Source organism: Hipposideros armiger, unplaced genomic scaffold, assembly GCF_001890085.2.
Source record: "Hipposideros armiger isolate ML-2016 unplaced genomic scaffold, ASM189008v1 scaffold_37, whole genome shotgun sequence".
NCBI lineage: Eukaryota > Metazoa > Chordata > Mammalia > Chiroptera > Hipposideridae > Hipposideros > Hipposideros armiger.
Genome location: NW_017731387.1, coordinates 5,352,863 through 5,363,720, shown reverse-complemented (window position 1 = coordinate 5,363,720; position 10,858 = coordinate 5,352,863). Strand labels below are relative to the sequence as shown.

The 10,858-nt window shown below is 50.4% G+C and overlaps 2 protein-coding genes across 6 annotated transcripts in view; one reads left to right on the top strand and one right to left on the bottom strand.

The window, feature by feature from the left end:
- The window catches only part of TMEM183A (transmembrane protein 183A), an 18,059-nt gene extending 14,556 nt beyond the window's left edge, over nt 1-3,503 (bottom strand). Inside the window, exon 1 of the mRNA XM_019638056.1 lies at nt 3,258-3,503. Within this exon, the coding sequence (XP_019493601.1) occupies nt 3,258 (1 nt within the window). The 5' untranslated portion in view covers nt 3,259-3,503. The remainder of the gene's footprint in view (nt 1-3,257) is intronic.
- Nucleotides 3,504-4,926: 1,423 nt separating this feature from the next.
- Nucleotides 4,927-9,706, top strand: CYB5R1 (cytochrome b5 reductase 1). 5 transcript variants are annotated; one of them, XM_019638062.1, is made up of 10 exons: nt 4,927-5,091; nt 5,360-5,509; nt 5,625-5,697; nt 6,173-6,279; nt 6,482-6,611; nt 7,220-7,303; nt 8,066-8,151; nt 8,569-8,668; nt 9,209-9,352; nt 9,477-9,568. In XM_019638062.1, the coding sequence occupies exons 1-9, from the start codon at nt 5,077-5,079 to the stop codon at nt 9,346-9,348; spliced, it is 885 nt and encodes a 294-aa protein (XP_019493607.1). In that variant the 5' UTR covers nt 4,927-5,076; the 3' UTR covers nt 9,349-9,352; nt 9,477-9,568. The 5 variants fall into 5 exon arrangements, with proteins under 5 accessions (XP_019493607.1, XP_019493608.1, XP_019493606.1 ...); XM_019638063.1 differs by having other exon boundaries at nt 9,209-9,356; nt 9,477-9,553; XM_019638061.1 differs by having other exon boundaries at nt 9,209-9,566.
- Nucleotides 9,707-10,858: the final 1,152 nt, after the last annotated feature.

Here is a 10,858-nt window from a genome sequence, read left to right as displayed (position 1 = left end):
AAAAAAAAGCAACAACTTTTAATTAATGGCACTGTTAGCTTCCAGACCCAATGGTACAGGTTCTTTCTCTTAGAAAGACAAATTGTAAGTTCCTAAAAGAGCTGTTATGTTTAGATGTAAGTGGAATCCAGTTATTACCCTGGCTATTAAGAAGATAAGTCTTTGTCCTCAACAAAGAGGAAAATTTAATGTCTATATATGAATACATACAGCATTAGGATGCTATCTTTCTAGATTATAACCATCATACATTTTGGTACTATATTAAATTGTCCTTTGTTTTGTGCTAATAGTAAATGACAATGATGGTGTTTGTGTTTTAAGGGTTTTTTTTGTCAAAACTTGAAGATGGCAAAAATATGTTGCTTGCCAGAATTCTTTTAAATTTTAATAGCCTGTGAAATCCTAAAGCCTAGGAACCATTGCTTTGGAGCATTAAAAAATTATTTCTTCTGCTTTGAAGAAATATGTAACAATAGAATTTCCTACTGGAGGCAGTATAGTGTGATAAAATAATATAGAAAAGTGGTTTTTTTTTTAAGTATGGATTCTGAAGCCAGACTTAACCTGGATTCAAAAAGTACCTGTGAGGCCCGCCGAGTGGCGTGTTGGTTAAGAGTTGGCTTGGGACGCGAGCTCTGAGCGTCAGGCCCCGGTTCAGATCCCACATATGAGGGCCAGTGACACTGCCCTCTACAGCTAAGATGCTGAACAACAGCTCGACCTGGAGCTGGGCTGATGTGAGTCACGGGTGATGGCGTAGGCTGCAGTGGGGCTGGCTGGCAGCAGGCATGACCTGCCATGAGTGGCCGTGAGGGGCCATGAGCAGCCGTGAACGGCCGTCCAATGGCTGGCGAGTGACTGCCTCACCCGGGAAGACCACAATGATAATACCAACATGGGCCAGTGAAGCCACATCCTCCACAACTAGACTGAAGAACAAAAGGACAGCAACTTGTCTGTTCCCCTTCCTGGATTCCCCAATGCTGTTCCCCTCCCCCAATTCCCCAATAAAATCTTTAAAATAAAAAAAAAACCTCTGCCATTTGTTATATACAGGACCTTAGAAAAGTTAATCTCCCTGAACCTCAGTTTCCTTGTCTATGAATTAAAGATAATAATAATACCTGTTTCACAGGGTTATTGAAATAATTCATTAATCCGTGAAAAGTATTTAAAATAACACACAGTAATCACTCCATAAATGTCAGCTATTTTGTGGTGGTGGTAGTGGTTGTTACTTAAAAGACACCTTAGATGACATTCTTCTGTGCTTCAACTACATGAAGACAGAACACATGGAGAAATCAGAAACGAGACATCCCATTCTAGATGAAAATGCTAGAAGACTAGGTGATCTTTCCTGAGTACTAATCATGCAAGTGGCAGAACCAGAAGTCAAACTGAGTGCTGTCTGGCTTCAAAGCCCACATATAAAATCACTGTACTCTACTGCCTCTAGAATGAAGACAATCATACTAATGCATTGCCTTTGAATAGTAATAATGATGCTAATAATAATAATAATAATAGCCTAAACAGATGTGGCATCAAACAGTAGCTATAATAAAATGGAGGAAATCTGTAATACAGAAAACAAACTGAAAGGGTACTTAAACAATGAATTTTTATGATGTGCCAAAACTGTGGACATAGTCTGAGAAAAATCTGAATCAAAATAAGATTCAGTGACACTAGAAAAAGTACATTTATTAAATCTGGAGAAAACTGCTTGTGACTAACTTTTTATATACCTTATAGAACACAGTATATGCTAAAATATCTAGTTAAGTTCAGACGGAAGGCTGAGTGTTTTTCAGTAAAGAATAATAACAAATAGAGTAGCGTAGTAATGGGGAGCTCAGACTCTAAAAGCAGATATCTGGGTGTGAATCACTGTTCCTCCTAATAGCTACGTGACCTTGTAGATGAGGAATAAAAAACTTCTACCCCCAGATTCTGTGTCTGGAGCCCTGCAAATTAAACTGACAAGACAGATTAACGGGAGGAAAAGAAAACAGTTCATTTATGTGTGAATATGCATACAAACGGAAGACCTCAGTGATTAGTAAGTCAAAGCCTGATTAGAATTTGAGGACTATACCACCTTAATAGGTGAAGGTGAGGGGAAGAAAGGGGTTTAGGGGAAAACAAGTGAAATTGGAAAGATAAATGGGTTTCAGGAGAACAAAGAGGAGATCAGAAAGTTTGTGATAATGGTTTTCCACCTTCATATGAGTGGTCTCTTCATTTCTTTGAGGGCCTTAAACTCCCCTAAGTAAGAGACTTGGGGTAGCTTTAGTTTCGTTCTCCCTCTGGGAGATTTCCTCTGACAAGAAATTTATGGTAGCCTGTTGCTTTTAGTCAGATAAAGGAAGCTCTGAGCTTTTTATTTTTTTCTGCATCTGTTGAATCTCAAATGTCTTTAGCTTAAAATAACATTTGGACCAAAGTGGCATATTTTGGGGTGGCATATTCTGATCTCCTTCAAACTCTAGCAAATTACTTAATTTTACCAAGTTCAGTTTACTTATCTATAAAAAGGGCATAATAATGGTACCCAATTGATAAGAGTTGTGGGGATTAAATGAGATAATATAAGGAAGGCTCTTAGCACCTGGTATAGCGTAAGCTCAATAAACTCAATAAACATTAGCTATTATTTGCTGCACTTTTAACTAGAAGCATATTTGTTTGAATCAGTAACTCTCAACCTTGGCTACGTTTTTTATAAAGATCCTCCAGATAACAATAATGTTCATCCTAAATATGGAGCACCACAGGTTTAGGCCGGGGACCAAGAAAGTAGGGACTGCAGGACAAATACGGCCCAAGCCTGTTTTTTAAAATAAAGAGTTATTGAAACGGCAACACCTATTTGTTTATTTGTTTGTATTATCTGTGGCTATTTTCGCGGTACAAGGGCAGTTGAGTAGTTGTGATAAAGACCACATGATTTTCAAAGTCTAAAGGCTCTGCCCTCAAGACCTAATCACCTCCAAAGATTCTCCCCCCACCACCTCCTAACACCATCAGCTTGGTGTTAGGATTTCAACATATGAATTTGGAGGGGGACACATGCAGACCATGGAAAGACCCAAACCTTCAATGTGCCAAGACTGAGACCTCGCTGGAGCAGTGTCTGCTTATCCATGCTCATTTGCTTATATGTCATCTGTGGCCGCTTTCCCGCTACAAGGGCAGAGCTGAGTAACTGCAACAGAGGCTGTATAGCTCCCAGAGTCTAAAATACTTACTGTCTGGTCAACCTCTGATGTAGAGAAATAGGACCTCATCACTGCTGGCGGAAGCCCAAACAGACACAACCACTTTGGGACACTGCCGGTATCTACGCGAGTCTGTGCACCTGTGATGCAGCAGTTACATTCCTGGGTATATACCCAACAAAAAGACAAGCACATGTGCACCAAAAGACACGCACAACGATGTCTACAGGGGCGTTATTGGTAACAGCCACAAATCAGACCCAAGCCAAATGGAGACCATTAGAATGGGTCAATAAATTTGGTATAGTCATACAATGCAACGCTAATGGGTGATGAAAATGAACACACTATCACGACAGCATGGGAAAATCTCACAAACATAATGCAAAATAGCTCATACAAAATAATACATACTGTGTGATCCTATTTGTATAAATTCCTAAAAGAAGTCTGGGTTGTGGTTACCGCAGAAGTAGTGAATGGGAGTGCGTATACAAGCTTCGGTTCCCAGCTAAGCGGGTCCAAGGGCAGAGACCGAAGGCTGAGGAGACAGGGCTGGAGCCACCCTTTTAAATGATCTTGGACAAGTTTGGGGGCTTCCGACCAGCGGGCCGCCTGGATCACAAGTGAAAGAGCCTGGCGCTCAGCCACTGTGGTCAGGCGTCTCCCTGCTCCGGTAAGGCCAGCCCCCTACACCATCCGCCGCCATTTACGCGCTCCCCTTCCCCGCCCCACCCTTGGTCAGGCTCGCCCCTTCCATCTCCCAGCCACTTGCGGGCCTCCACCCATAAAACCCCCGCCCCTTTCGGAGCCCAAACTTGAAAGTCCCCGCCCTTTCCGGACCCGACCCTTCCGTTCCCTCGTCAGTCCCGCCCCTTTTGGGTTCCTTGTCTTGCCAGGCCCCCGCTCTTACGGTCCCCGCTTCTTCCCGACCCTCCCCTTCCGGCCCTACAACGTTGGTCAGGCCCGCCTCTTTCACCTGCCCAGCTCTTCCAGCCCTCCGGTCTTGAAAGTCCCCGCTCTCTCCGGGCCCGCCCCAAGGGGTCGCCTGTTCTTGCCAGGCCCCGCCTCTCTCGGCCCCACCCCTTAGCCCTGTCAAGCCCGGTCTTGAAAGTCCCCGCCCTTTCCTCCTCACGCGCTCATCAGGCCCACCCCTTCCGGACCCTTTTACTTTTCAGGCAGGCCCCACCCCTTACGGCACCTGCTCTTAGCCAACCCCGCCCCTTCCAACCCCTCCACGCTCTTGCCGGGCCCCGCCCTTCCACCTTCCAGGTTCTTTCGAGCCCCGCCCCTTCTGGGTCCGCCCTTTCCGGATACTCACTGGTCAGGCCCCACCCCTTCCTGGTCCGCCCTTTTCGACACCGGCTCTTTCCATGTCCCGTCCCTTCCACAACCTTTCCCCTTCCTATTCCGTCACTTTCGGGGTCCTTTATCCGGGCTCTTACCTGTTAGGACCCACTCTTTCCGGGCCCGCCCCTTCTGGCACCGGCTCTTTTCAGGTCCCGCCTTTTCCACCACCCTGCCTCTTTTGATTCCGTCACTTCCGAGCCTGCCTTTTCCGGGCTCTCATTTGTCAGGCCCCACCTTTTCCAGGCCCGCCCTTTCCGGCACCGGCTCTTTCCAGGTCCCGCCCTCCCCAACAACCTGCCTCTTCCGATTTCGTCACTTCCGGGACCGCCTATTCTGGGCTCGTATTTATCAGGACCTCCTTGCAGGCCCCGCCCCTTGCAGGCCCCTCCCTTTTCTGTGTTTCAGGCCCCGCCCCGGTCACGCCTCTCCTCCTGCCTGCCTTGTTGCGCATTGTGGGAACGTTCCGCGGGCACAGCGTTGGAGGACGCGGAGTTTTGTCATGGGGTTCCAGCCGGTGAGGCCCTCGTTCCTTGTCCTGTACCAGGGTACTCCGTTCCATCTAGTCTGGGCACTCAGCTCTGGACCGGGGGATCTCACCGCCGGCCTCGCCCTGGATGCCGGGGTCCCATCACCCTGTTTAGGAGACCTTTCTGGCCTGGGCCTGCTCCCGCGTTGGAGCTCGGGGCTGCCACCCTCAGGGCGGCTGGTCGTGGGGGACGGTCACTGCCTATCCCCGGGGCCCTTTCCCCGCGAGGCGATCACGCTGCCTCCTCTCTCTACAGAGCCCAGGCCTGCTGGCCTCGCTGGGGGTGGGGCTTCTGACTCTGCTCGGCCTGGCTGTGGGCTCCTACTTGGTTCGGAGATCCCGCCGGCCTCGGGTCACTCTCCTAGACCCCAATGAAAAGTACCTGCTGCGACTGCTAGACACGACGGTGAGTGGTGGAGAAAGAGGCGGGGTAAAGGAGGGGCCAGGGTCCCTCCCGCTGCTAAGCGCACAGCCTTCGCTGTGGTTGGAATGCCCTGGTAAAACACTCACCTATCCTTCAGACTGTGAGCCACAACACCAAGAGGTTCCGCTTTGCTCTGCCCACCGCCCACCACGTTCTGGGACTGCCTGTGGGTAAGAGAGTGTGGGGTGGCGCCTTCCCCTTCTATCCTAAGGGGGTGATTCTTCCTCTGGAGTCTCCTGAAACGCGCTGCTTTAATCTGTTTCTTCCACACCCCGTTTCCTTCCCCATCTGGCATTGAGGTGCCCCAGGGCCATTTGTAACACTCAACAGTCCTTTCTCCTTCCTGCAGGATTCGCTCATACCCCACCCCACCCCCAGCAAATGCTAACTTGCACTCATTGCCCAGACCCTCAACTCCCTTGCTGCTGCTGCCAAGGTCTGGGCAGTAACTGATAAAGGTTTCTCTAGGGGGAAACGATCCATTTGGGGGCTCAAAGGTGAATTGTCCCTGCCTGATGGCTCATTGGGACAACAGTGGGAAGCAAGACGCCCTTGTTCTCTCCAACCTCCCTGAGTTTTTTGAAAGGTGACAGGATTGCAGCACGACCACATCAGCCCTTACGTAGCTCTCTGCATGGTCTCCAGGCAAACATGTCTATCTCTCTGCCCGAATCGATGGCAGCCTGGTCATCAGGCCGTACACTCCCGTCACCAGTGATGAGGACCAAGGCTATGTGGACCTTGTCATCAAGGTAAGAGGGTAGGAAGGAGCCCCAGGGGCTCCTCAGCCTGGTCTTCCTGGGATTTGTAGAAACGCCCAAAGTTGGTTTGACAGCAGGAGATGCGTGTCCTGTGGCTGTGGAGGACATGTGTGCCCTAGCTTAGAGAGTGTCACTCAGCAGGCTCAGAAATCAGTGACAGTCCAAACACAGTACTTCCTGTTCTGTCTCTCAGGTCTACCTGAAGGGTGTGCACCCCAAATTTCCTGAGGGAGGGAAGATGTCTCAGTACCTGAACAATCTGAAGATTGGGGATGTGGTGGAATTTCGAGGGCCCAGTGGTCTGCTCACTTACATTGGGAAAGGTAACGGCCTCATTCCTTGAGCCTGGCCCCACCGCTCCAGCCCGTATGTAGTTCTCTTGGCACGGTGTAGCTGTGTGTTCGTGTCATGTCACCTGTGGAAGGGCCAGGGGTGCCCTTCCTGTACACATAGCTTTGGAGTTATAGAAAGGCTCGCTTCTCAGCCCCGTTTGCCACTTGAATTCAGCAGCCACAGGCCTGTTTACTGCCCCGGCTGAGCTGCTTGGAGAGCCGGAGGCAGCTCCCAGCCTCCCCCCGGGAACAGCGGGTGCATTAGTGAGCCTTCTCAGCTGCTCTGTGCTGCTTGGAGGGTAGATTCCCACCTGGCCCCATTCCTGTCTCTCTCACCAGGGAGTCACCCTCTGCCAGAGGCAGCTGATGACTCACTGTGTAGCCCTCACCTGACTGGTAGTTAATAACGTGGGACATGCAGTCCTGGCCCATTGTCCCTCAAGGATCATCAGGCTGCTCAGCTCAGACCTCCACCCATGCGCCAGGGTCAGATTTCATGCAGCTGCTAAGCTGGCCTGGCGTATTTTTAATTCTGCAGCTGCCATCTTAGCTTCCTTACTGATTTCGTTCTTCTGCCCCCTATTCACTTGATTTCTCAGGAAATTTTAGCATTCAGCTCGACAAGAAATCTCCAGCAGAGCCCCGAGTGGCGAAGCGCCTGGGGATGATTGCTGGTGGGACAGGTGTGTGTCACTGGGGCCACCCTCCCACCATTGCCGATGTCACCACAGAAACTTGCAAGTGGCTCTCAAAGCTTTGGCGGTCATTCCCAGCAATGCCTAGGGCTCCCCAGTACCTGAAAAAGTCATAATCAGGTAGAAACCAAATGAATTTTAACTGATAGAATGAGACACAGATCATGTGGGCTCTGCCGAGAGCTCACATCTAATAACTTTTAGGTGGGACAGAGAAGCAGCAAGAGACAGGACAATCAAGAGGAAAGAAAACTGACATTTTCATTTAGGAGACACTGTGCTGGTCCTTTATATGTGTGTGCGAAGTAGGTCCCAGTCCTCCTCTCTTACAGATGAGGAAATGCAGCTTCGCCCAGGGTGGGTGGTTTCCACAGGTGCCCCTGTAATGGACTAGTGTCCAGGTGAGCAGGTGCCAACCCACATGCAATGCACCTGCAAGCCCAGTGCTCCAGAACTGTCACGTTGAGTCTGGGCTTGTAGCACCTGTGACTTCTGAGTCCTAGCCAACAAGGGCCTGTTAGAGGACGTGTCTCAGAGGGGTTCCTTAGAAGGAGTTCAGCGTACACTTAGGTGAACGTTAAGCATGATGCCAATTTGCCCACCAGACATGAATTTTCATGAGTTTGGGGCAAAGGGCATATGTATCCAGAACTGGATGACAGCATGGGTGGGTTCCCATGGAGGGCCGGCCGGTCGGCTAAGGAGAAGGGCGGAAGCGGCTGTAACAAGTCTGTCTCTGGTCTCACGCAGGGATCACGCCAATGCTGCAGCTGGCCCGGGCCATCCTGAAGGACCCTGAAGACCCAACTCAGTGCTTTTTGCTTTTTGCAAACCAGGTTGGTTTGCTTTCCTCAGTCCTGGGTGGCTCGGGCTCAAAGATGTATCAACGGGCCTGTTCTAGCCTTGGCCCATGGGGCCCCCTGCAAGGTAGAGAATGTTCTGCAATAAGGGGACAGAGCATTGAGCCAGATTCCTCCCCTGACCCCAAGGAAAGACGGAAAGAGAACATTTCAGGAACTAGGCCTGAGCGTAGCAGCCTGCTCCTTGGGTTTCCTTAGTCAGATGTTCCTTCTTCATGCCATGTAAATGAAAGCTCTTCCCCTCCCCTTCCCATCATACTGACTCCCTGACAGTCCCGCTTATTCCCTGAGACTTCAGCATTCTTTTATGCTTCTGACTGGAAAGCGGTTACAGCAGAACTTTTTTATTGGGCCTCAGAAGTCCCTAAGGACCTCGCTCCCATTTCATTTCAGACAGAAAAGGACATAATCTTACGGGAGGACCTGGAGGAGCTGCAGGCCCAACACCCCGGTCGCTTTAAGCTCTGGTTCACTCTGGATCACCCCCCAGCAGGTACCTCCCCGCTTCCAGACACACCACAAGCAGGGCCTTGTGCTGTGTGGGTTCTCCCAAGCCTGAGTGCAGGGGCACCATGGTCCCTGGGGCCCACCCTTCCAGCTCCTGCTCATGGGTGGCGGCAGGAATGCTGTGCTGCTGAGGCAGGCTGAGTGTAGCCACCAGCTGCCGCTGCAACCTGACACCTCAGGAGCCTCCCGGGGCCCTCGCCCCCACGTGGCTCTGCACCCCTTGCCAGCATGGGTCTGGGTGTCAGTTGTCTCCTCTCCCCTGCACTTCAGGTTGGGCCTACAGCAAGGGTTTTGTTACTGCTGACATGATCCGGGAGCACCTGCCCGCTCCAGGGGACGATGTGCTGCTGCTGCTCTGTGGGCCACCCCCCATGGTGCAGCTGGCCTGCCACCCCAACTTGGACAAGCTGGGCTACTCACAAAAGATGCGCTTCACGTACTGAGCGTCCTCTAATTTCCCTGGTCCTGCTCCTGCATTGTCCCCCGTCAGTACCCATGCTATAAGCCCTAGATTTCTTCCCGACAGGATCGGCCTTTTGTCTTTCTCTGGAGAAGAAATCTGGGTGGTGCCTGCAGGAACAGCATTCCTGTAGCACTGGAGGCCACCCACCCACCCCATCCCCGCCCCAGGCCAGGCCACGGAGCAGTGTCTTCCACAGGCCATAAAGCAGTAGGTACATTCATTTCAAGACGAGCCAATTCCGTGGTAGCGTCACACTCTTTTTTTGTATCTGATGAAAGGAACAGTCTGTGTCATGAGTTTTACTTGCTTTTCGGTGCTTCACTCCTCGCAGGTTCTGTGTGCCAGCTGAGCAGACGTCTAAAGCTAGTCACAGAGATTGCAGGAAAGGGGGGGTGGTTTCTGCAGACCTCAGAGAAAGGAATCTGAAACATGTGTGTGTCTGTCTGTCTCTGCCCCTTCCCAAGCTGGAGGACAGTGGCTCTCCACAGGCTAAGACTGCTGCTCGTGGCAGGAACCCCTGCTAATAAATGGGGCAAAAGCCCCAGTGTTTACCTAAAGGGCCGTTGTGTCTGGGTTCCTTGTTTCCAAGTTTTTCACACCCGAGAATTTGGGAGGAAAACTTTCTTACCACACAGTGTATACGAGATCTTACAGGGAACCTTTGAGCAGTTGTACCATGTGCTGAAATGAGACCTGCCACCAAACTCAGTAACCATCTTAGCAGCTGTCTCAGCAGAACCAGGAGCTCAGCCTCTCCTTGGAGGCTTTTTAAGGTGAGGAAAGAGAGTACAAGTTGGAAGCAATGCTTCCTGAGCTCAGGTACCCCTCACAGTGGTCCTTTGGTTTGGCCAGTGGTTTCCTTCTTCCTTCACCACCATATTTACCCTTCGGGGTACCTTGCAAACAAAGTACAGTAAAACCTTGGATTGCGAGTAACATGGTGAGTGTTCTGCAAGACGAGCAAACATTTCTAATACATTTTTACGTGGTAAACAAGCGATGTTGTCCAATATGAGTAGTTTGTTTCCAGAACGAATTATGTCGCAAACCAAGGTATTACTGTTTTAGAAGAGAAGCCTTCTCTAAGAAATAACCTGACACCACCAGCCCTGGGCAGAGTTGACTGCCCCACACCCATCCCTCCTGACTGCACTTCCGTCTGCTGTGACAGCATGACCCAGTCCACTCCCTTCTCCCACGGCCTGACAGGACAGCTTCAGATCTTGTTAGTCCCACTGGGACAGTCCCATCAATCTCAGGAGAAAGGTCACCATTATTTTTCTGCATGGAACTATGTATTGCTTTCAGTGGGATCCCTGAAGAAAGGCTGGGGTACCTGAGAATTCACCCCTCCACAGGGCAGAGTATCAGTAAATTCTGTTGGTCATATTCCAGCAAACATTTCTTGATGAGCTGGTATGTGTATGCTGTGTGTGCAGCGGGAGACACTTGACCACCTCACCTCCCAAAAGGACAGTCTTGCTTAGGATTGTTGGGCTCCGACAGGCAAGCAGCACAGCAAAGAGAACTTCTCACCCAGAAGCTCACCATGTCTTATTTTGCACCGGTGTCTGCCTCTTCCACTCAATCTGCAAATATTCATTAAGGACCTGCCTGGTGCGGAGCACCGAGCTCAGCCTGGGCATCCGATCGTGACCCAGACTGGTCTCAGACCCCGAAGAACTCATAGTGCACAGTAAGATAGACCAGTGG